The 26,522-nt window shown below is 43.4% G+C and overlaps 1 protein-coding gene, 1 long non-coding RNA gene and 1 other non-coding gene across 3 annotated transcripts in view; all 3 read right to left on the bottom strand.

The window, feature by feature from the left end:
* The window catches only part of LOC122690347, a 40,153-nt gene extending 39,987 nt beyond the window's left edge, over positions 1 to 166 (bottom strand). The window contains exon 1 of the long non-coding RNA XR_006340037.1: positions 37 to 166. This is a non-coding gene — a long non-coding RNA (uncharacterized LOC122690347). The remainder of the gene's footprint in view (positions 1 to 36) is intronic.
* The window catches only part of LOC122689589 (zinc finger protein 708-like), an 85,886-nt gene extending 62,228 nt beyond the window's left edge, over positions 1 to 23,658 (bottom strand). Inside the window, 2 exon segments of the mRNA XM_043896177.1 lie at positions 19,529 to 19,655; positions 23,414 to 23,658. Coding sequence (XP_043752112.1) covers positions 19,529 to 19,655; positions 23,414 to 23,428 — 142 coding nt within the window. The 5' untranslated portion in view covers positions 23,429 to 23,658.
* LOC122693007 lies at positions 12,243 to 12,406 on the bottom strand. Its single transcript, XR_006340812.1, has one exon. It is a non-coding gene; the product is annotated as a U1 spliceosomal RNA (small nuclear RNA).
* Positions 23,659 to 26,522: the final 2,864 nt, after the last annotated feature.

The following is a 26,522-nucleotide window of genomic DNA, read 5'->3' as shown; positions in this document are numbered from 1 at the left end:
GAGGACACACTGGGGACGGGAAAATGGGGGCGGTACCTTGAACGTCCACAGAGACCCCCGAAACCCACGTGTGAAGGACAACAGGCCGTGGGACGACGACATCCGGGTTTTAAACAAACAAACTCACAAAAACTGTCGCTCATTTAAACTCAATTCCGTCTTGCCGGATACTGCGCACGCGCGGGCGGAAAATCCGGTACAGAGGTGGGTGAATGCGCTACGCCGCGGCCAACGAGAGGCGACGTCAGGAGAGAGGGTGGTTCGAGGCCGGAAGCGCATGTACGTAGGGGCGGGGCCTGTGGGGGGCGAAGCCTTGCCTCCCCTCACCCCCTCCCCAGTCCGGGTGGGTCTGTTGGTCCTTCTGTCCAGCGATGCTTCCTTTCTCTGCCCTTTGATGCCTTTAAATCTCTTTGACTTCCTCTGGAGCAGAGCTGCTTCCTGCCTGTTCTAAGTTAGTGTTTCACACAACTTAAGGGAAAGAAAAGAATTTTGAGAGCTGCCTCTATGGGAAGCCGAGATGTTTTCAGCAAGTTGAAAAATGAAATATTCAAAAGCCCTTTGTGTGACTGTGTGAAGATGGGTGTCTCCTCAGTGACGAAAAGTAGAACGTAATCATGTCACTAGCAGCAGTAACAACAATTAACAGAGGCGTATGGATGTGAGAGTTGGACTATAAAGAAAGCTGAGCACTGAAGAATTGATGCTTTTGAACTGTAGTGTTGGAGAAGACTCTTTTTTTGTGTGTGTGTGTGTGTGTGTCCCCGCCCTCCATCTCGGTACTCGACCGCACTCCCTCTGGGTCCTGGGCGGGGTCAGAGCCCCGCAGTTCGCTGGGTTGTGCGCCCCCTCTTGGGGGAAGGCGAAAAGACGCTTCCCCCGAGCCCAGGGCCCTGGAGACCTTGGGGATTCCGTCGGGGCCCCACCCCCCCTCCCCCCCGCTCCTGGCAGGACTCCGCCTGCTGTACTGAGGGCGTCTGGCCCTCGAGATGACCCGCCACAGTGTATTGGGGGAGCCCAGGGACGGTGGGCGGCAACCCCACCAGGATGCTGCCAAAGAGCAAGGTCAGGGGGTCTCCACTCGGCCCCGCCCTCCAGTCCTGGCATCTGAGGGCGGCCTTGGCCCGCGTTCCTGATTCCTTCCACCATCCCAGGGTCTAGAATCTGGCCTCCTCCAGCAGCCCCCACCCCTTGCCCGGCCCACGCTGTTCCACCACTCGTGAGTGTGACTGGGACGATTCTCTGTGAAGCCCGGATCCTTCCCCCTTCCCCCCTGCCCCACACGGAATAACAAGGGAGAGGTGGGCAGAGCTGAGCCCAGTGCCCAGAAACGTGGAGTCAGGCAGGGGTGCCATGCTTCTCGAGGTGGGGAGGGCCCAAAGTGACACAGTCTTGCCCCTGTCACTCGACAGGTGTGGCCCGCTGGGAGGGAATCTCGCCCAAGCACTCCTGTTCTCCAGGACCACCTATGGTTGCAGCCCTCAGTGCCTGCTGCCTGCCTCTTCCCTGGAAGGTCAAGGTGAGTGAGCCCAGCAGGGAGAGAAAGCCCATGGCTTCACTAGGAGTGGATGAGATCAGAAACCATCCATCCCGATGGCATCTGAGGGCGGCCTTGGCCCGCGTTCCTGATTCCTTCCACCCTCCCAGGGTCTAGAATTTGGCCCCCTCCATCCATCATGCTGGAAGGGGCGTGAGAACACCTGGAAGGCTCACTCAAAGCCGGCAGCAGGGCCCCGCCCTAGAGTCTCTGATCTTGCACATCTGGGGTGGGGTTTGAGCATTTGCGACTCCAACAAGCTGCTGGTCCAGAAACCCCACAGTGAGAAGCACTGCTCTAGAGGCCCGAGACTCCTAGGTGTGTGCCCCCTGCCCTCCTCCCAGACTCTGGAGAAGACTCTTAAGAGTCCCTTGGACTGCAAGGAGATGCAAGCAGTCCATTCTAAAGGAAATCAGTCCTGGCTGTTCATTGGAAGGACTGATGCTGAAGCTGAAACTCTAATACTCTGGCCACCTGATGCAAAGAGCTGACTCATTGGAATAGATCCTGATGCTGGGAAAGACTGGGGACAGGAGAAGGGGACGACGGAGGATGTGATGGTTGGATGGCATCACCGACTCGATGGACATCGGCTTGGGTGGACTCTGGGAGTTGGTGATGGACAGGGAGGTCTGGTGTGCTACTGTTCATGGGGTCACGAAAAGTTGGACACGACTGAGGGGCTGAACTGAACTGAATCACTCAGATGATACGTTGGGAGGAAACCTCCCTGCATGAACCACTAAATGAAGAGTAGGTAGGCAATTTAATGATTACTTCTTGCTTTAATCATCTTAAGTGGAGACACCAGATGTTTTCACAAATCTTAGGTGCCTGATAATTCTTTAATCCACTTCTTTTCACACATGTTTCTGAGATATTCTATTAGATGTTTGAATCTAAAATTCATAAATGATAGCGACAGAAAACTAATCAGAAACTGAGGACACATAAGAAAGTGTCCGAGGAAGTGGATTACAAATGAGATAAACTTTATAAAGTGCTAGTTCTTAAGAAATTATATAAGAAGAGAGCCTTTTAAAAATACAGTTAAAAAACAGGGAAGTTTACTCATAGCTCTGTGGAGACCAACCTGGGACAGATATCAATAGAATGGGGAAGACTGCAGATCTCTTCAAGAAAATTGATATACCAAGGGAAATTTTTATGCAAAGATGGGCACAATAAAGGACAGAAGTGGTATGGACCTGACAGAAGTGGAAAGTATTAAGAAAAAGGGCCAAGAGTACACAGAAGAGATATACAAAAATGATCTTAATGACCAATATAACTAGGATGGTGTAATCATTCACCTAGAGACAGACATCCTGGAGTCTGAAGTCAAGTGGGCCATGGGAAGGATCACTGTGAATAAAGCTAGTGGAGGTGATAGAATTCCAGTTGAGCTATTTCAAGTCCTAAAAGATGATGTTGCTAAAGTGCTGCACTCAACATGCCAGCTAATTTGGAAAACTCAGCATTGGCCACAGGACTGGAAAAGGTCAGTTTTCATTCCAATCCCAAAGAAAGGCAATGCCAAAGAATGACCAAACTACCACACAATTGCACTCATTTCACATACTACCAAAGTAAGATTTAATATTCTCCAAGCATGTCTTCAACAGTATGTGAACTGAGAACTTCCAGATGTTCAAACTGGATTTGGAAAGGCAGAGGAACCAGAGGTTAAATTGCCAACATCTATTGAATCATAGAAAAAGCAACAGAGGTCCAGAAAAACATCAGCTTATGCTTTATTGACTACGCCACAGCCTTTGACGGTGTGGCTCGAAACAAAGTGTGGCAAATTCTTAATGAGATGGGGATACCAGACCACCTTACCCACCTCCTGAGCAATCTGTATGCAAGTCAAGAAGAAACAGTACTGGACATGGAACAATGGACTAGTTCCAAATAGGGAAAGGAATATGTCAAGACTGCCTATTGTCACCCTGTTTATCTAACTTTTATGCAGAGTACATCATGCAGGAGACCTCAGTTTGATCCCTGGGCTGGGAAGATCCCTTGGAGAAGGGAATGGCTACCCACTCCAGTATTCTGGCCTAAAGAATTCCATGGATTGTATAGTTCATAGGATCACAAAGAGTTGGTCAGAACGGAGTGGCTTTTACTTCCACTTTTCATCATGTGAAATGTTGGGCTTGAAGAAGCACAAACTGGAATCAAGACTGCAGGGAGAAGCATCAAAACCTCAGATATACAGATGAACCACCCTAATGGCAGAAAGCAAAGGGGAACTGAAGAGTCTGTTGATGAAACTGAAAGAGAGGAGTGAAAAAGTTGGCTTCAAACTCAGCATTCAGAAAACTAAGATCATGGCATCCAGTCCCATCGGTTCATGGCAAATAGATGGGGAAACAATCGAAACAGTGAGACTTTACTTTCTTGGGCTCCAAAATCACTGCAGATGTTGACTTCAACCATGAGAGTAAAAAACGCTTGCTCCTTGGAAGGAAAGCTATGGGCAATGTAGACAGCATAATGAAAAATAGAGACATTACTTTGCAGACAAATGTCTGTCTAGTCAAAGGTATGGTTTTTCCAGCAGTCATGTATGGATGTGAGAGTTGACCATAAAGAAAGCTGAATATCGAAAAACTGATGCTTTTGAACTGTGCTGTTGGAGAAGACTCTTGAGAGTCTCTTAGACTGCAAAGAGATCACACCACTCCATCCTAAAGGGAATCAGTCCTGAATATTCGCTGGAAGGACTGATGCTGAAGCTGAAGCTCCAATACTTTGACCATCTGATGCGAAGAACTGATGCATTGGCAAACATCTTGATGCTGGGTAAGACTGAGGACAGGAGGAGAAGGGGACCAGAGGATGAGATGGTTGGACGGCATCACTGACTCGATGGACATGAGTTTGAGCAGGCTCTGGGAGTTGGTGATGGACAGGGAAGCCTGGCATGCTGTAGTCCATGGAGTCCCAAAGAGTTGGACACGACTGAGTGACTGAAATGAGCTGACTGATAGGTGTAATTGATTCTCTTTGCAGTACAGTAGTACAAAATTGTAAAACAGCTAAATTCCAAATAGAACTTTTTAAATGGATATATTTATATAATCTAGAAATTGTTATAGCTTGAATCAATTATTAATAATATGGGGGAAAATGTGCTAAACATTTATGCCAGTTTATTTTAAAATTCTATGAGGTAATTGAATATATTAAATATTTTAGCATTTTACAATTGGGGCAAATACACTTAAGATATTTATTATAAGATCATATAAGGAAAAGAGAAACTTTGAAGTCAACCTGAGATGTGCATTCTTTCATTTTGGGGAGGTTTTGCTTTCTGCAGTGACAAAAGTACTTGAGTTTGAAATTTAATTTAGAAGGTCCTATCTCTAGTTCTCAGTGGATACGAAGTTAAAAATCAGAAAACAAAAACCTGTCCCCAGCATTCCTAAAAATTAAGCAGTTTGTCTACCACTTCACTCACATATTTTTGTCTAGAGGTAGAAAGAAACTTTAAAAGGACTGGCATACAGTTACTCAAAATTGGCACAGTTTTTCTAGGACCCCCCAAGAAATGGAAGAGCAACCAATGAATGCAGTTTGTCACAAGCCAAGAGGAGACTTTTAGTTCACACTGTGATGAAGAAAAGTAATCACTGGAGATGAATTCATGAATGATTTAAGAGACAGAATGGGGCAGGTGATACATTTCTCTGACAGCAGTGAACACAAAACCAGGTTTTCCCAGTTGATTTCCACTGAAGATGATCTTCCAAAACCACCTGGGGAAGGATGACTTCCTCACTGCTCCTTGGACCTCTCATCTGAGTCATCATCTCCATCCATTCATACCTACCTGGGTATATGGCTGATGTCTCCATTCTCCTTATATTCCTGGGATCATTCCAATTGCTCCAGAAAGGTGACCAGGTCCAGCTTAGAGATCACAAGACCTGTTCATCAGAGAAAGGAATATTTGTGTTGTCAGAGATTCATCAGTGTCCAATCCAATATGTATTCAGTTGAGATGAGAATGCATGGGAGATTGTTAATACTGCCCAGAAAATGATTTCCCCAAATTCTTTATTCAAGTCACCTATATAACACAAACAAACACATAACATCAGATCCTGAGATATTGGTCAAGTACTAAGAAGTCAAAGTAAGTGTGTAACTGTGAAATTAAGAAGAGGTGTGACTATTTAATACTACAGAGCTTATACAATTACCACTAACCTAAAATAAAATGATAGCTTACAGTGAACGGTATCAGATTCATGATCTCCAAACAAGAAGATTTAACTTCAGGACCAGGGACCAGGCATCAGGCTTGATCACTCAAGAGCTTTTGTGTAGCAGAGTTGTATTAAAGTGAAAAAGGGACAGAGAAGCTTCTGACAGAGACATCAGAAGGTTGCGGAGAGTGCCCCTCCCCTTGCTAGTCTAAGCAAGGATGCTATATACTATTAAATCAGTAATTACAATAAATCAAAACAATGTCTCAAGGTTGTAAAAGATTTACCAGACCCACTCCTACAATTTATGTTTGAGGATAACAGGATTAGAACTTAACAATAGAAAGATCCTACCAGACCCAGACCCCTTTATTGACTATGCCAAAGCCGTTGACCATGTGGATCACAACAAACTGTGGAAAATTCTTCAGGAGATGGGAACACCAGACCACCTGACCTGCCTCCTGAGAAACCTGTATGCAGGTCAAGAAGCAACAGTTAGAAATAAACATGGGTCAACAGACTGGTTCCCAATCGGGAAAGGAGTACTCAAGGCTGTATACGTCACCCTGCTTATTTAACTTATATGCACAGCACATCATGAAAAATGCTGGGCTGGCTGAAGCACAAGCTGGAGTCAAGATTGCCAGGGGAAATATCCATAACCTCAGATATGCAGATGAAATCAAGCTTAAGGCAGAAAGCGAAGAAGAACTAAAGACCCTCTTGATGAAACTGAAAGAGGACACCACTACAATATTGTAAAGTAATTAGCTTCTGATTAAAATAAATAAATTAAAAAAAAACTACTATGTATAAAATAGATAAGTCACAAGGATATATTGTATAGCATAGAAAATTATACCCTTTATCTTGTGATAACTTTCAATGGATTATAATCTGTAAAAATACTGAATCACTATGGTATATACCAGAAACTAATGTAATATTGTACATCAACTATACTTTAATTAAGAAAAGGATTCAGGACAAAAGAAATATAAAAGGTGCTCTTTTTTTTTTTTTTCTTGGAAGAAGAGATCCACTCAATGTAAATCAAGGTTCTTCTTTCTAAAAAAAAAAAAAAGAAAGAAAGAAAGAAACTGAAAGAGGAGAGTAGAAAAGTTGGCTTAACACTCAACATTCAGAAAACTAAGATCATGGCATCTGGTCGCATTACTTCTTGGCAAATAGACGGGGAAACAATCTAAACAGTGATAGACTATTTTTGGGGGGCTCCAAAATCACTATAGATGGTTACTGCAACCATGAAATTAAAAGACGCTTGCTCCTTGGAAGAAAAGTTATGACCAACCTAGACAGCATATTAAAAGGCAGAGACATTACTTTGCCAACAAAGATCCATCTAGTCAAAGCTATGGTTTCTCCAGTAGTCATGTATGGATGTGAGAGTTGAACTACAAAGAAAGCTGAACACGGAAGAATTGATGCTTTTGAACTGTGGTGTTGGAGAAGACTTTTGGAAGTTCCTTGGACTGTAAGGAGATCCAACCAGTCCATCCTAAATGAAATCAGTTCTGAATATTCATTGGAAGGACTGATGCTGAAGCTGAATCTCCAATACTTTGGCCAGCTGGTGTGAAGAGCTGACTTATTTGAAAAGACCTTGATGGTGGGAAAGATTGAAGGCGGGAGGAGAAGGGGACGACAGAGGATGAGATGGTTGGATGGCATCACCAACTCAATGGACATGAGTTTGAGTAAACCCTGGGAGTTGGTGATGGACAGGCAGGCCTGGTGTGCTGCAGTCCATGGGGTCGTAAATAGTCAGACATGACTGAGCGACTGAACTGAACTGAACCAGACGCACTCCCGTAATATAAATTCTAAGATACCAGGATTAGTCAGAAGGTTTTCAGGAAGGATAAACTGTCTTCAAGCACAATACATTGTTGTTGTATAATCCCTAGTACAGAGTTTTAACCGGGTTGTTTGTTGTTTAATCTTCAGTTCTGGGCTTAAAGAAAAAGTCTTGTGTCTAAGACACATAACATAAAGAAGTCATTTTAAGTGTCTGATACCAAGGAATGTAGAGGGAAAAAAGGTATTTGTCCTTTTCTCTGCCTTGAGAATTCCAGACCCCTATCCCCTATTCGAGACCCCCCTCTCCCCTATCTCCTCCCCTACCCTCCCCCTTCTCCTCATGGACCCGACTTCTTATCAACCTGCCTAGGAATTGACTCTCACAGAAGGAGGCAGAGTACATCAAGGAAGAAAAAGTTTACCAGCATAATGAATTATCCTAAAGGTTTTTTTTCTAAGTTCATACATGCCCATTTTCCCTAGGTAGGTGAGATTTCAAACTATTCTGCGAATCAGAAAATTCTCAGAAACTTCTAGAAATGATGGAACCAAAAGTCAGTAGATAAGGGATTCTGGAAGGAAGTTGTCCTCACCCACGTGGGCCAGGTTCCTACAGTTCTCTAACATCACGTCCCTGTACAATGCCAGCTAAAAATTTTCTGAAAAACTCTGGACCACTGAGTTGAGTCACTGGGCTTCCCAGCTGGCACAGTGGTAAAGAATCTGCCTGCCAATGCTGGAGATGCGGCTTCAGTCTCGGGGTGGAAAAAACCCCGGGATGAGGAAATGGCAACCCACTGCAGAATTCTTGCTTGGAAAATCCCATGGACAGAAGAGAGTTGGTTCTATGGATAATGGCATTTTCAAACTCGGTTTTAAATATCTAAATTGCATCCAGGTGCTAAGTCATCAGTGCATTTCCCAACGTCCCTAAAATCCCAACACCAAACCACATCTCAGTAGAAGTGAGAATAGGAGTGACTCCCCATGCTGATCTCTCACAAAAAGAATAGTTTCAACAGCTGAAAGGGCTGATTCATGATGAGAATTCATCATGCTCCATAGAAAGTGAGGATGCAGAGAATGGAGAAAAGGCATGGGACACAAGGAAGTAGTCTAAAGGGCTGGTGTTCACTAATATAAGAGGAAATGGGAAAAGTAAGATGATAACAAATGCCTAGGAAGACAAATTAGGAGGAGAGAGCTAAAGGCTTGCATATTCTCATTTGGGCATTTCTGGAGGAAAAGCAGACACAGCCCCAGACCCAGGACAGGATACTGACCTGAGAAGCTGCCATTTCTTCCTTTCCTCCTCCTGCTCTGTCTTCTCAGGGGATATTATGCTGCAAACGCACTTCTGAGTTTTGAGAAACTACCTTGGAGGGCATCAACACAGCTCTTTAACCTGCAACCACCGCTCCTACAGACAGAAGGACCTTGGAAAGCTGAGAAGACCGACCTCTCCTGTCCTGTCTCAGGAGAGGTTCAGGAACAATCAATTCCTACCTGGAGACCAGCCTGTGAACTTATTTCTTGATTGGTCTCTCCCCATAAAGCACTCCTAACACTGCTCACACAAACAATGTGAGCTGACTGACTTCCCTGGTCCAAATCCAGCGAGACCAACCCTGCAGCCTCTCCTCAGACAGACTCCGGGGCTCAGCTCTCACAGATGGACCAGGAGCGTCGTCCTTATCCCAAGTCTCTCCTTAGAATGCCCTGGAGGACTTCCTACACACCGCACTGACACTCCCAGAGAACCAACATGGAACTCTGTTGGGAGGACATCAGTGAGGTCATTTTCTGACACTGGTTATATGATCCTGATGGGAAACCAGATGGAAACCAATTGGCTAAAGATTCTTTCTGAACCATTTCAGAGAATACAAATCCCTGGTGGTCAGGGGCCCACTGCAAGAAGTTAAGAATTTGCAGGTCAACACTGTTGCCGTGAAAGGAGTCATCAGAAAACCCCATTTTTTTTCTGATGCTTCTTCCCCCAAACCAACGTTCAGGAGTCCTGAGCTCAAAGCCTCACACTCACTGCAGCTAAGACCTCTCTGTAGGGGAGGATTTAGGGCAGGGATTTCTGAGAGAGGTCAAAGCTGGAATCAGGCAGAGAAAACACCAGTACTTGTGGTTCAACCTTTAGACGTTACCCTGGGTGAAGTGCTCTGGGCTCCCTAGGTGGAGTGTGGATTGCTGAATTCAAGTCAACACAAGGATTCTGGTGAGTACTGTGAGGGTGTTGAAAGGTTGCTGCTCAAGCATAAGACACCTGGACTCTTAGTCTCTTGAGGAGAAGAATTCAATCTGGAGCCAGAGATGAGGCTTGATCACTCAGAGTTTTTGTGTAATAAAGTTTTATTAAAGTATAAAAGAGATAGAGAAAGCTTCTGACATAGACATCAGAAGGGGACAGAAAGAGTGCCCCCTCAGTAGTGTTAGCAAAGGACTTGTATACTTTTAATTAATTATTACAGTGAATCACAAGAATGTCTGCAGGTTGTAAAGACCTCACTGGACACACTCCCATAATTTACATTTTAAGACAACAGGATTAGCCAGATAGTTTTTTTCCAGAGACTGCCTTCAAGCAGGATAATTTGTTACATAATCCTAAGGAATGTGTGTGTGTGTGGGGGGGGGGGGGGGGGGGGGGACACGTTTGTTTTTTCTTCCTCCTTGAGAATTCCAGACCCCTATCTCCTTGGCTACCCCTGGACTTATCAACCCGCCTAGAAATTGACTCTCTCAGTGTGATTGAACAGGGGCCTGTGAAAAGACCCTGGGGTTCAGCAAGACTGCTGATCTCAAGGAAGGGGGTCATCTAGTGCAGGTGCTCACAGGACTGGCTGGTGTGAGTTCAAGGACCTGCAGGCTGCCTGCTCCCCAGACAGACGCTGAGGCAGCAACAGCATGGAGCAGTTCAGGGAAGCTCTCAACAGGACTCTGTATACTGTTTCTTATTAGAACCATCACAGGGTCCAAGTAGTTACAACATGGGAGAGGAGATACAACATAGAAATGATGGAATATATCTGAAATTATGAGAAATTTAAAGCCAGTGAGTAAACTAATTTCCACATATGCCATCTCTCTGTGCTGCCAAATAGTTCATCGTCATCTCTTCACTAGCACCTTAAATAAGGTGGGCGAGATTGCTGTTGGTGGTGGGTTAACAATTCATTCATTACAATCAACTGAAACACTAAAAGCCATTCACTTTTATTAATAACCATGTGTTAATTTCACACATAGTGGAAATAAAACCTTTTACAATCCATGGTATGATCCACGATTAAATACGGATCAAAAGTACAGACAAAGATATTCATTTTTGGATATAATGATGTGAGATTTGTGATTTTTACAGCTTACCCAAAAAGGCCTAGGAAGCACTTAGCAAGCATGATATACACTAATTCCATGCCTTTTCCAGGAAGGGCTTCTAATACATTTCTAGGTTATCACAGAAGCTGTCTTTATTTCAACATGGTCAAGTAAAAATCATGACTTGTGTTGATATTATAAAGATACATCAATATTGCAGCGAACTGTCATTGTGTTCTTACAAATCAAGGATATTACTATTGAAACCTTACAACCAACTTCTGTTTTACTTCACAACATGGAAAGATTAAATGATCACTTACATCATGGCAACCTCCAGATATTTCACATCAATGACAAACACCTGCACTTAGATGGTCATTTTCCATTTAACATCATGGTATCCTTCATCTTTTAATGGAGAATAGATAGAAATGGTTACAACACAATATAAAAAGGCTAACCTTTAATAAACCATCAAAAACCTATGTTTGCAACCACTCTAGAAAGAAGGCATGGTATGGATTATTTGAGTGCTGAATTACATTCACTTCAAATAATCTCAAATCACGTCATTATTAACATGCATACATACATTGCTATGAACTGTAACTTTCTAACCATCAACCTTCATCTCACAATTCATGTTAATATATCCATTTTCTATGTGTTTTAACTATGGAGTACTCCCTACAGTCATTCTCCTTCAGAGAAACTTCTGAAAACAAAATTGATGAAATGCCTTCTAGTATGCAATCTCTGATATTTACTTCAATTTAACTTTTGAGTAAATACTTCTCTACATATTTGTTACATCACTTCTATAGGCTTCTTGCATAAACTCTTGTGTTTTCTGATGCATGTTTAGGGCAAAACTCTTCCATCACTTGTTCCATTACTACGGTTTCTCTCCAGTGTGTCTTCTCAGATGCTTACTGAGATAGCTACTACAACTAAAGGCTTTGCCACATTCTGTACATTTATAAGGTTTCTTTCCAGTATGAATTCGCCGATGTTGAATAAGTGCTGAGTTGTAAGCAAAGGCTTTGCCACATTCAGTACATGAAAATGGTCTCTCCCCAGTATGGAGTCGCTGATGTTTAGTAAGACTAGAAACGTTAAAAAAGGCCTTGCCACATTCTGTACATTTATAACGTCTATCCCCGGTATGAATTCGGTGATGTTGAGAAAGGTCCGAACTCCTAATAAAGGCTTTGCCACATTCTTTACATTTATAAGGTCTCTCTCCAGTATGGACCTGCTGATGTTGGGTAGGATGTGACCATTGGCGAAAGGCTTTCTAACATTCTTTTTTTTTTTTTTTTATTCAGGGGAAAGCGCGAACGCAGTCCCCCACTACCACAAATTATGCAGTCGAGTTTCCCACATTTGGGGAAATCGCAGGGGTCAGCACATCCGGAGCGCAATGGATAAGCCTCGCTCTGGGAAAACCACCTTCGTGATCATGGTATCTCCCCTGCCAGGTAAGTATATAACATTCTTTACATTTGTAAGGCTTCTCTCCAGTATGAATTCGCTGATGTTGAGTAAGCTCTGAGCACGGAATAAAGGCTTTGTTACATTCTTTACATTCATAAGGTCTCTCTCCAGTATGAATTCGCTGATGTTGAATAAGACCTGAAATGTAAGTACAGGCTTTGCCACATTCTGTACATTTGTAATGTTTCTCTCCAGTATGAATTCGCCAATGACGAGAAAGAGTTGAATTGTGAGTCAACGCTTTGCCACATTCTGTACATTTATAAGGTTTCTCTCCACTGTGAATTCGCTGATGTTCAGTAAGATGTGAGCGACGTTTAAACTCTTTGCTACATTCTGTACATTGGAAATATTTCCTTCCTGTATGAATTTTCCCATGTTTATTTAGATTGGATGGCTTACTAAAGACTTCCCCACATATCTTACACTTGTTTTCTTTCTGTGGAATCTGAACAGTGTGCTGTGGAAAAAGTTCTGAAGACTGACTAGAAACCCTACAATATTCAGTACAAGTCCTCTCTTCAGTACAAGTACTCTTATCAAGAGAAAAACCTGACATCTGATCAAAGGTATTTCCATATTTATGACTTTTAGATTCCTTGTTTGAAGATTCGGGTCCCTGATGTTTCTTAAGGTTGGAGTCTCCTTCAACCGTATACCCAGTTTCATTGCCTGAATACCTTCTCAGTCCACCAGAAATGCTCTTGTAATTATTGGAGCTGGAGCTCTTACTTAAAGTCTGACTCATTTTATTACACATGCAATGTTGTTGTGTATTAACCACATCACAATATGTATTGAACAATGACGGTTGGATTATGACTCTTCCATTATCATCAATATTATACATCTTGGAATGCAGAGAAAATATCTGTTGGGGGAAGAATAATGACCTCCTGGTCATGGATCTCTCAAATTCATTAGATTGTGAGTTTTCCCACTCATTGTTAAATTGTAGGTGTTCAGACATGCTTGAATGTATGTTTAGTTGAAGCCTAAGTTCAGAATTGTCTGAATGAGTATTTGCAGTAGAGATTAGATCACCTTCCAGATTTTCCATATTTCCTTTCAGAGAACATGTATGTTTCACAAAAGGATGGAAATCTTTTCTTAAATACTTACACTTCTCTGAAGATGTTGAAGACTAAAGGCAGTGTTTTTCCCAGTTTGACTCATGGTGCTGATTTCTTTTTGCAGTAATGTTCGCATTCTGTGTAACTGTCTGCATTTCTTTATGTCCACTTAAACACACTCTCCATCTTTCATATACTCTCGGACATTCCCAGTCTTTCATTAAATTTAAGTTTCTGAGCTGAAATGTTTGATATATTCCTAGGTTTGCTTTTGGGAATACATCTTCTAATGCTGGATTCTTTGGCATCAAATCCTGGATGTCTTGTGGAGTCATAGCTGAAAGATTGCAAATAGCAAGTAATTTTACCTGCTATTCTCAGTGAATATCTTTAAAGATTTAGAGAAAATTGATGACCAGTAGCTAGTTTAAAAATAAAATGGAGACAGAAGGATCAAGATACCAGTGGTTTAGGCAGACGTGGAGATCATCTCTGCCCAAATGAATGAGAAATGGAACAATTCTCACAGAGCCCTGCTAAGCACTAGCAGAGGCCCCTCGAAATCTAAAAAAAAACAAGAAAGATTCCTGCTGCGCCAGGTAGGATAAAAGAAAGAAGAAGGAAAAGGAAGAGGAGAGGAAGTGTGTTGGGGCCTGCAATCCTGGGGGAGATAAAGTCAGAAGAGGTCTCCATATCTGGGGAAGCCCCTCACTAGGGGAGCTCAGTTTGGACAGAAGGAGAGCCTCATTCTCTGTGGGAAGAGAACACGGCAACCAGCCTGTGGCAGCAGGACAGAGAGAGACCTGCACACGGGGTCCTGACCCTGCCCTGCCCACCCAGCCTGAGAGGGTGTCCACCGCTGCAGACAAGGGCTGGGTGCGGGAATGTGGGTTCTGGAGAGCAGACGCAGCAGAGGACTGCAGTTGGCTATGAGGAAACATCATGAAGGGATGGGGTGAGGGCGGAGCTCTACAAGTGGGATGCTTCAGTTGGAAGCCTGAGCCGCCATAGAGCAGAGTGCCATTGGTGACTGATGCCCAAAGAAGAAGCCCATTGCACTCCTTGTCCTTTGTGCCAGCTTGTCCTTGCAAGGGACTATGAAGAACTCCACCCATGTAGGTCTTTTGAGCCCCCAGCCACGGCCTCCCCCATCGACCTCCTCCACAATCAGCAGACTCCTGCGTGCTGGGGCAGCTTGGCAGAAGACACCTGTGAGTTGCCCACACGCTCAGATGGAGCTGAAAGCACAGCTGAGCCCCAGGGATGAACAAGAAAAGCTGACACCTCTCCCTGCAGCAACAGAAGCCACGGTCTCACACCCACAGCCGGCTGAGTAACCTCAGCCCCTACAGAGCATCTGAATCACCTACCAGCGCTCTCTCAGTCAAGGCAGGGGCAGCTCTAGCTGCTGTAGACTCTGTGGGCTCCCACACAAGGGGGCTGGGCCAGAACAGAGCCTGAGCTGCCCCAGAGCACCACAGCAGGTCCAGCTCCACGCTGAATGCAACCCCAGGACCTGACTTCACTGAATCTATGCCGGTGACCTTGTGAAAACAACATCTGCGAACATCCAGGGCCATGTGCCATCATGCCCATGGTTAAGGTGGGGCAAAGAGCAGTGCCTACACTACATCACATGAGAGCCTGCAGAACGCATGGGAGGGGAACCAGAGCACACCCTGAGTGAACATCCCCAGAGGAGTAATACTCAGCGACTTTTCTCCATGTGCGGGTGCTCCAGTCCCACCTGCCTCGCACCACAGATCAGAATCACAACTAAGATTCAGGCCTGGGGGCTCTATTCCACCATGCACGGAGCAGGCACCACCAGAGAGAGGGCAGTAACAACCACAGAACAATGGAGAAACAGCCCTGAATATCCACAGCAGGCTCTGGTCATGGTTAACAGCAATCAAAGCCCAGATCAAGAGAGGATGAGGGCACAAACCTCGGGACCAACCTCACCCACCAAGGTGCAGACACCAGAAGGAAGGCTAACTAGGTTCCTGTAGCCTTCAAAAGAGAGACCACAAACAGAATGCTGGACAAACTGAGATGGCAAAGACATAGGTTATAGGGGAAGAAACAAGATAAAAACCTCGAAGCACCACTGAATTCAGAGGTGATAGGCAATCTAATGATTACTTCCTGCTTTTAGTCATCTTAAGTGGAGACACTAAACACTTTCACAAATCCTAGGTGCCTAATAATTCTTAAATCCACTTCTTGCCACACAAGTTTCTGAGAATGGTCTATTAGATGTTTCAATCTAAAAGTCAGAAATGATAGTGATAAAGAATTAATCAGAAACTGAGGACACATAAGACATTGTCAACGAAGCTGAATACAAATAAGATAAACTTAATAAACTACTAGTTTTAAGAAATTAAATAAGAGAGACTTTAAAACTATGACTGAAAGAGGGAACTCTACTCATTGCTCTGTGGAGACCTAAATGGGAAGGAAATCAATACAACGGTAAAGACTAGAGATCTCTTTAAGAAAATTAGAGGTACCAGGAATATTTCAAACAAAGATGGGAACAATAAAGGACAGAAACGGGTTGGACCTAAAAGCAGCAGAAGATATTAAGAGAAGTTGGCAAGAATACATGGAAGAACTATACAAAAAAGATCTTAATGACCGAGATTACCACGATGGTGTGATCACTCACCTAGGAACAGACATCCTGGCATCCAAAGTCAAGTAGGACTTAGAAGGCATGATGACCAACAAAGCTAGTGGAGGTGATGGAACTCCAGCTGACCTATTTCAGGTCCTAAAAGATGATAATGCTAAAGTTCTGCACTAGATAAGCCAGCAAATGTTGAAAACTCAGCAGTGGACACAGGACTGGGAAAGGTCAGTTTACATGCCAATCACAAAGAAAGACAATGCCAAGGAATGCTCAAGCTACTACACAGTTTCCCTCATTTCAAACAATAATAAAGGCTCAAACATTTTCCTAGCAAGGCTTTAACAGTACGTGAACTGAGAGCTTCCATATGTTCAAACTGGATTTAGAAACGTCAGGGGAACCAGAGATCAAATTGCCAACATCCTTTGGATCATATAAAAAGCAAGAGAGTTCTGGAAAAGCAACTACATCTTTTTTGGCTACCCCACATCTTTGAATGTGAGGATCACAAGAAACTGTGGGGGATTTCCCTGGTGGTTCAGTGGTTAAGAATTCACCTTCCAATGCAGGTGACTCAGGTTCGATCCCTGGTCAGGGCACTAAGACCCCACATAAATCGGGGAAACTAAGCCTGTGCACAACTAAAGAGAAGACCACAGACCACAACTAGAGACGCCCGTGCACTGCAGTGAGGGATCCCACATGCTGCAACTAAGACCCAATGCAGCCAAATAAATATTAAAAAAAAAAAAAAGAAAGAAACTGTGGAAAATTCTTAAAGAGAGGGGAAAACCAGACTCCCTTACCTGCCTCCTGAGAAATCTGTATGCGTGTCAAGAAGCAACAGTGAGAACTGGACATGTGACAATGGACTGATTCCAAATTGGGAAAGGAGTACGTCAAGGCTGTACATTGTCACCCTGCTTATTCAACTTATATGCACAGTACGTCATGCAACATATCAGGTTGGATGAAGCACTAATTGGAATCAAGATTTCAGGGAGAAATATTCATAATCTCAGATGTACAGATGATACCCCCCTTGTAGCAGAAAGCGAAGAGGAACTGAGGAGTCTGTTGATGAAACTGAAAGAAGACGGTGAAAACGCTGAAAAACTCAGCCTTCACAAAATGAAGATCATGGCACCAGTCAGGTCATTTCATGGCAATCGGCAGGAGAAACAGTGAAAGCACTGACTTTATTTTCTGGGTTCCAAAAGTCACTGCAGATGGTGACTACAGCCATGAAAGTAAAAGACGCTTGCTCCTTGGAAGAAAAGCTATGACCAAAGCAGGCAGCATATTAAAAGCAGAAACATTATTTGCTGACAGAGGGTCGTCTAGTCAAAGCTATGGTTTTTCCAGTAGTCATGTGTGGATGTGAGAGTTGGACCATGAAGAACGCTGAGTGCCAAAGAATTAATGCTTTTGAACTGTGGTGTTGGAGAAGACTCTTGAGAGTCTCTTGGGCTGCAAGAAGATCACACCACTCCATCCTAAAGGAAATAGGTTCTGAATATTCATTGGAAGGACTGATGCTGAAGCTCTAATGCTCTGGCCACCTGATGCGAAGAACTGACTCACTGAAAAAGACCCTGATGCTGGGAAAGACTGAAGATGAGAGAAGGGGATGACAGAGGATGAGATGGCTGGATGGCACCACTGACTCGATGGCCAAGAGTTTGAGCAGGCTCTGGGAGTTGATGATGGACACGGAAGCCTGGCGTGCTGCAGACCATGGATTGCAGAGTCAGACTCGACTGAGCAACTGAACTGAACTGACTGATATATATGATTGATTCTCTTTGCTGTAAAGGAGTACAAAATTGGAAAACAGCTATATTCCAATTAGAACTTTTATTTTATTTTATTTTTTTTAATATATTTATTTATTTTATTTATTTATTTGGCTGTTCCCGGCCTTAGCTGCAGCATGTAGGATCAAGTTCCCTGACCAGGGATTGAACCCTGGCCCCCTGCATTGGGAGCACAGAGTCTTAGCCACTGGACCACCAGGGAAGTCCCCCAATTAGAACTTTTAAAAAAGATTTCTTTATATAACCTAAAAATTGTCATAGTTTGAATCAACTATTAATAATATAGTGGAACATGTGGTAAGAGTTTATGCCAATTTATTTTAAAATTCTATGAGGTAATAGAATGTAATAAAGTATTTTAGCAAGGTAGAATTAGGGCAAATACACTTAAGATATTTAATATGAGATCATATAAGTGAAAGAGAAACTTTGAAGTCAACCTGAGATGTTCATTCTTTCATTTTTATGAGGTTTTGTTTTCTGCAGTGAAAAATTACTTAAATTTGAAATTTATATAGAAGGTCCTATGTGTCATTCCCAGTGGATAGGAAATTATAAACCAGAGGACAAAAACCCATCCCCAGTATTCCTAGAAGTTTGGTAGTTTGTTTACCACTCCACTCACACACACACATTTCTGTCTAGAGGTAGAAGGAAAGTTGAAAAGGAGTGTCACATATTTACTCAGAAATTGGCAGAGTTTTCCTAGGGCCCCCAAGCAATGGAAGAGCAACGAATGAATGCAGTTTGTCACAAGCCAAGAGGAGACTTTTAGTTCACACTGTGGTGGAGAAAACTAATCGCTGGAGATAAATTCATGAATGATTTAAGAGACAGAATGGGGCAGGTGACACATTTCTAGGACAGTGGCAGACACAAACCCAGGTTTTCAAAAACCATTTCCATTGAAGCAAATCTTCCAAAGCCATGTGACGAAGGATGAGTTCCTCGCTGCTCCTTGGACCACTCACCTGAGTCATCATCTCTGTCCATTCATACCTACCTGGGTAAATGGCTGTTGTCTCCATTTTCCTTATATTCCTGGGATCCTTCAGTTGCTCCAGAAAGGCGACCAGGTCCAGCTTAGAGACAAGCCCTGTTGATCAGAGAAAGGAAACTTTGTGTTGTTAGAGATTCATCAGTATCGAATCCAATATGTATTCAGGTGAGACGAGAACGCATTTTGTTCTAGAAAACGGTATCCGGAAATACTTTATTCAAAGCCGCTATACAATACTAACAAACACCTATCTATCAGATCCTGAGATTCTGGTCAAGTAGTACTAAGGCAAAAGTAAATGGTATCAATGTGAAATGAAGAGAGTGTGCAACTATTTAATACCACAGAACTTACACAATTACCACTAACCTAGAATGAAGGAGGCGGAGTACATCAAGGAAGAAAACCATCACCAGCATAACAAATCACGAAGCCTTTCTTTCTAAACTCACAGATACTCATTTCCCCTAGAAAGCAGAGATCTGGAACTACTGTGGGAAGCAGAAAATTTCGGAAGACATTCTTGAAATGAAGGAACCAAAACCTAGTGGGTAGGTAACTGATTCTGGAAGGCAGTTATCCTCACCCAAGGAGGCCAGGTTCCCATAGGTCTCTAACATCACGTCCCTATACAAGTCCCACTGACCGAGGTCCAGGCATTCCCACTCCTCTTGAGTGAAGTCTATGGCCACATCCCGGAAGGTCAGCCGTCCCTGAAATACAAAGTACAGAGGGCATGGGGCCGTGGGAAGACTTCCTTATGTGACCCAGGATGAAAACAGCAAGTTCAGAGACCTAGTCGTGAAGTAGTGGTTTGGCTGGTATTACAAAATATATTTTTTACACAATAATCCTTTCTGCCCAATTTTAATGTGAAGAAAAGAGGATGAGTTATGATCCACAAGCCATTAGAGAAACTATTCTCATCTGAAAGAAAAATTATAAAATCATCAGGGCAACATTAGTAGATTTATTTTTCAGTGTTCTACTCGTGTGACATAGGATAAATTGTTTATCAAAGAAACATTAAAAACATTTTTTAAAGTGTATCTGAGCCAAGAGTTCTGAAGTGGGGCCAAAGGGCCACATTTTTAGCAAGGTTATTTGAGTTAGCAATGTTGAAAATTCTGCTTGATGAATGACGATTTTGAACCTCAATGAAATAGAATAGTAAGGTAAGAATTCATACTTAAGTTGGAACTGTAACTGTTTTACAGATTTTAACAAGTCTAATAGGATAGTAACCCTTCTCTTGGTCTAGGCTCGGGTTGGAAAAGAAATTCCAGACATGAGACAAAATGAGAGGGAAGTCAAGTTTATTAGAATGGGGGACGCTGTTAGAACAGCAGGCCAGCTCAAATGAGAACGGATGTTGAACAGGGGTCCTCAGTCCACTTTCATAGCCAGGGTACAAGGAGTGGGATAGGGGTCTTGTGGATCATTTGCTGAATGGATGAGGCACATATACTAGGTGGGGGGCAGAGTAAGAAAAATAGATTCTGCCCCCCAAGAAAAAGAAAAAGAAAAATACATTCTCCTTATGGGGTAGGAGAGGAGACAGTTTATGCTGCTCAGAAGGACCTGCAATCCATCAATAGTTCCAGCATGGGGCAAGAAAGTTGCTAAGGGTCTTGTTTTTCCATCCCTGCGTTCCAAGACCCTCCTTGGTTTTATCTACTCTTTAGTCCGTGGGTCACCACATACCTCCCTCACTTTATTTTTAAGGCCAATTCTTTGGCCCCTGTTAATACCTTGCACATGTCTAACTATCTACCCATTTCTCTTCTCACACATTAGGGATTCCAGTTTCAAGGAGAAAGGGGCGATAGCCGCTCTGGCTTCTTCAGGCTGAGCAGGGGTGCCATTGGAATCTGAGTTCCCTTTTCCTAGTCTGTTAGCGTGCATTTCTGGAGGGCGATGAGAGCCCATGGAATGATAAGGTGACTTGTTTCAGCATTTTCTAGGTGTTGGTCAGGAAATATTCTTGCACGACCACTTTGAAATGTGTGGTATTTTAAAAGAAACAAACTTTACAAGAAAGTTAAAGGTACATGGCCCAAAGATGAAAAGAAGTAGAAAAGCTGCTCATGGGCAGCCAGGAGAACCAGAACTGGACATTGGTTCGTCACGTTAGTGTTTCTCTAGGTACGAGAAGAAGCAAGAATTTGGGCTCATAAAATCTTTACCTGAAACTATCTGACTATCAGAAGGCCAGTTCTTCTGGGTTTTTCTCAGAGCTCAGAGTGCCTTCTTTCTGATCTCTACTCTGAACTCCTTTTGGGGCTGTTGAAGGTCGGCAACTTGAAATGGTCATGATGTCCTCTTTGTAGAGACAGCTGGCAGAGTCCAGTCCGCAGGGCCCCTTTGTAGCCACATATTTGACCATGCTTTGGGGGCACGTCTTGGCCATTGTGTCCCGCGGCACTGGGAAGGCTCATTCCCAGGTCTAGGGAAGATTCCATTGATAGGCCACTCAGTGTGCTGTTTCTAGAGCAGGCCTTGTGAGTAGCAAAATCTCTGGACCATACCTGTCTTACTAGCCTCTTGGTACAGGAAAACATTCCCTGTTCTTGCTTCTTCCCATATCTAGTGTTACATAATTACAATCATTGATCTCATCTGGAACTGCATATCAGCATTTCATCACAGGCTCAGTCACATATTGAGTAACATAAGAAACAATCTGAAACAAGCAATATAGAAAATAATATAGCTATAGCTGGCAGTTATTAGGAAGGTCATAAGTAAGAATGATAAGTCAAGAACTTTCATTAGGTAGAGCCCAGTATACCCCAGGTCATCTGACTTCATTTCTTAAATGACTAAAGCCTGGTGTTAATCTCCTGGTTGTACATCATGGAGCATCTCATCTTTATCTGAAGACTGCTTCCTGAGATTAGCTTTAGAAACAAACTTAGTGTCCTTTATAATAACTTAATTGAATCTTTTAGAACTGTAACATAACAAGGAACTATCTCAGAAATGAGTCTTGGTAGACACTAGACCTTAATTAAGAAAACTAGAAACTTACTTTAACAATGAAAAATTTACTATTCAGTGAAACATATTTTTTTCATTTTGAGGGCATTAACCCTGTAGCCAGGGAAGGCTTTAACCCATCAAAATAAAAATGAGGTTTGTCAGGGAGCTGGGAAAAGCCAGGCAGCCATCTTGGATTTCCCATAGCGCTGATTCTTTGATTTACAGCTATTGTTCACCCATTTTTAATTCCGCGATTCAGGAGCAGACTATGGCCATGATTTAAGGACATCAGGATAGCAAGGTCTACTTATCAGGGGTTATTTTTGTAGAAGACGAATGAGCTTTGTCTCCATGTACCATAATCTTCACATCACACCTGGGCTTGGATGATCAGTACACCTACCCCAAACACCCAGCATCTATAATCTACACAATGAGTGTTCATTCTCAGAAGCAAAGAGAAACCAAGATGGGGGAGTTTCTCCATTAACTATGAGCATTTCCACACATTCCTTATTCCTTTCTTCTACAATCTTCTTTAAAGAGAGAGGAAAGAAGTATGAACTTCATAGCCTCATGATGTCAAAGAGACGTCTCCAGAACCAGTGGGCATCATTACATCATTACACCAGATGTCATGGTGTAAATGAATCACATGAAAGATGCACTATCACTGCCTGGGCATTCTGGAATTAACAAGGAAATTATAACTTGAGTCTAACATTTTAAAATGTTAATTTTATGCAAATTTCATGTCACCTGTACTTCCTCTGTTTAGTATCCTAATAATGCATTTATCTAGTAAGTCTTAGCAATGCAAAGCACAGTATCTCCTAGTCTTCTTTTTATTTCTGAACATTTTCTGAAAAACTCTGGACCACTGAGTTGAGTCACTGGGCTTCCCAGCTGGCTCAGTGGTAAAGAATCTGCCTGCCAATGCTGGAGATGTGGCTTCAGTCTCATGGTGGAGAGAATCCCCGGGATGAGAAAATGGCAACCCACTGCAGAATTCTTGCCTGGAAAATCCCATGGACAGAAGAGAATTGGTTCTATGGATAATGGCATTTTCAAACTCAGTTTTAGATATCTAAATTGCATCCAGGTGCTAAGTCATCACTGCATTTCCCAACGTCCCTAAAATCCCAACACCAAACCACATCCCAGTGGGAGTGAGGATAGGAGTGACTCCCCATGCTGATCTCTCAAAAAAGAATATTTTGAACATTTCAAAGTCTCTGATTCATGTTGAGAATTCATCATGCTCCATAGAAAGCGAGGATGCAGACAACAGAGAAAAGGCTCTGGGACACAAGGAAGTAGTCTAAAGGGCAGCTCTTTGCTATAATAAGAGGAAATGGGGAAAACTAAGATGATAACAAATGCCTGGGAAGAAAAATTAAGAGCAGAGAACTAAAGGCTTGCATATTCTCATTAGGGCATTTCAGGAGGAAAAGCAGACACAGCCGGAGACCCAGGGTAGGACATTTACCTGAGAAGCTGCCATTTCCTCTTCTTCCTCTTCCTATTCTGTCTTCTCTGGGGATGTTATGCTGCAAACGCACTTCTGAGTTTTGAGAAACTACCTTGGAGGGCATCAACAGAGCTCTTTAACCTGCAACCACCACTCCTACTGAAAGGTTGTTGCTGAAGCACGCAAAGACGCTGGGGTTCTTGGCCTCCGGAGGAGAAGAATTCAACCCGGGGCCAGAGACGAGGCTTGATCGCTCAGAGCTTTTTGTGGAATAAAGTTTTATTAAAGTATAAAGGAGATAGAGAAAGCTTCTGACATAGATATCAGAAGGGGGCAGAAAGAGTACCTGCTTGCTAGTGTTAGCCATGGAGTTACATACTCTCCAATGAATCCAAAGAATGTCTGGAGGTTGTAAAGACATCACCAGATCTACTCCCATAATTTACATTTTAAGATAACAGGATTAGCCAGAAGGTTTAATCCAGAGACTGTCCTCAGGCAGGATTCATTATTATTATATAATCCTAAGGAATGTAGAGGGAAAAAAGTAAAAAAAGTTTGTCCTTTCTTCCTCCTTGAGTATTCCAGACCTCCCTCTCCTTGGGGACCCCTGGACTTCTTTTCAACCTACCTAGGAAATGACTCTCTTATACGCCCCCCCCCCCCAACTTTCTTTTAAAATTGTGTTGCCAAGGGAAAGGGGCATCGTTTCCGTTCCATAACTACTTCTGCTGTTAAGGGGTGTGGTCCCTAAATTGTTGTTTAGGCAAACTATTCTCCTAACCCTCATATTGAGGGTCTCTGATTCAGGGGCCCCCAGTAATAGTTGGAGGAGGCTGTGTCTAGGCTCCCTCCTATGAGGAAGCTTAGACAACCATTTCTAAACTAAAAGCTTTTAGATGGTTAGAAAATCCCATTATACAGTTACAGGCAAAAGAGTCATTAAACCAAGTTAAAATCAAAATGAAAAGTCAGGTTATGTCTATAGTTACATCAGTCCAGCTTAAGGTTGTTAGATGTCATCAGTTTAAGATGAGGCATCACATGTGATTGTTATTGATGGTATTTGCAGACTGGGAGAGTCTTTTCCTTGAAGTGGAGATGTCCGCCACGGGAGGCCTTCCACTGATGAAGAGGGGAGCACTCCACAGACCCAGCAGTTAAGACTGATTGTGGAATTCAGAGTAGGAATGAGCCCAGGATGGGAGGACATTTTCTTGAGGATCAAACGGCAGACTCAGGATTTTTAGAGTCAGCAGAAGTAGGCTCACATAGATTATCTGGTCCATCTTTTGGCTTGTCCAGACAGTCCCATTACAGAAGCAGATTGGGAAAATAGTGGGCCAGGGGTTTCAGAACACAGAGTAAGTTGCCTGAGTATCTAAAAGGAAATCGACCGATTGGCCTCCCACAGTTATTAATACCTGGGGTTCCTCAGGTGTAATTAGGATGGGAGCTTGTGTGGGGACCCCTGGGCACCTTCAGTCCTGATTGTCTTGAGAGTCCGACCCCTGAGACCTATGCCTCTGGGGGCAGTCTCTCCTCCAGTGTGGTCCTTTGCAGACTGGACATAGAGACGGCGGCAGCTTAGATGCCTGAGGGCAATCCCGCTTGAGGTTCCCCTCCTTTCCACAGTAATAGCAACTCCATCCTTTTTCACCTGGGTCCCTCTGGGCATCTTTCTCAGGCTGTTTAAGAAGGGTTTTCATAGCCATTGAGAAGGCTTCCACCTGTTCCTTTGTCTTGTTCTGTCTTTAATAGCTTATGGCTGGTATCTAGACTGAGTGAGAAATCTATCCTTTAAGATCACTTTTCCCTCTTCACTTTTGGGATCAATCTCAGTGAATCTGCTTCTCTCCGTCTATCTAAGAATTTACCAGCAGCTTCCTTCTCCTCCTGTTCTATGTCTGCCAATTTGCCATAGTTTAAAGGCTTACTTTAATGTGCTTCCTGGTGGCTCAGATGGTAAAGCGTCTGTCTGCAATGCTGAAGACCCAGGTTCAATCCCGGGGTCGGGAAGATCCCCTGGAGAAGGAAATGGCAACCCACTGCAGGACTCTTGCCTGGAAGATCCCATGGACAGAGGAGCCTGGTAGGCTACATTCCATGGGGTCGCAAAGAGTCGGACACGACTAAGCGACTTTACCTTAAAGGTTTAGCACACCCCTGCCTGAGTCCTTCAAGAATATATCTGACAAAATGACTCTGATCCCATCTTTAGCTGTGTTGTAGTCCCAGTCTAGTTCTGTAATTGAGACCACCTCATTCCCAGTGGGGAAGGTGGTTATCTCCCTCTTCCCTACTGATTCATTACCAAGCAATTCATCTCCATAAGCAACCGCTTTTCCCAAAACTTTTTTGAGTCAGGAGTCAGCATTTGTCCCAAGATATATATCACATCCTTCCAAGTAAGGTCATAAAGCAGAGAAACATCTTTAAAAGCTCTAATATATTTTTCTGGGTCCTCTAAATAGTCTCCCAAATCTTCCTTGATTTCTTGTATTTCTTGAAAAGAAAAAGGCTTATTAATTCTCATAGACTGATTATTTCTCCCAGTGGGTGCTTCAGGAAGAGGCAGCCTCTTCATGTGTGGCTGTTCCTCAGTCTCTCTGGCTGCTCTGTGTATATGATCCCAGGGATAAATTGGAGAAACCTGCTTTTCTTTACCTCTTTGTCTCCTGTCCTCCATCTAATTTGCAAGGAGTCATGAAATGGCCAAAGAGACCAAAAAGTCTGACCAAGAAAGGAGAGTTCAGTCCACATGCTTAGCCCATTTCTGGTCAGCCCCTGAAGGAGATGTTTGGTGCCTCTTGGCATTGGCAGGTCAGTATAAATCCCCGACAGGTTTCTGCCATCAGCCCTATGAGGTCACCACAGAACCGCAGAGCAGTTCACTTGCTTCATGCAGGGCATTTCATTCATTCACGCAAGCACACCAAAGAGTTAGTCCAGTGCAGCAGGAAACGTGTTCGCTAGGAGAACTAGAGCTCCAAGCATCCTTACCTTGATCTGAAGAATCCCGGGTAAGCCCCCAAGATGAAAGGTTGTTGCTGAATCACGCAAAGACACTGGGGTTTTCGGCCTCTGGAGAATTCAATCTGGGGCCAGAGACAAGGCTTGATTGCTC

The sequence above is a fragment of the Cervus elaphus genome, chromosome 4, assembly GCF_910594005.1.
Source record: "Cervus elaphus chromosome 4, mCerEla1.1, whole genome shotgun sequence".
In the NCBI taxonomy this organism is placed as follows: Eukaryota; Metazoa; Chordata; class Mammalia; order Artiodactyla; family Cervidae; genus Cervus; species Cervus elaphus.
Note: the sequence above shows the minus strand (reverse complement) of the source record. Positions and strands in the feature narration are given on the sequence as shown.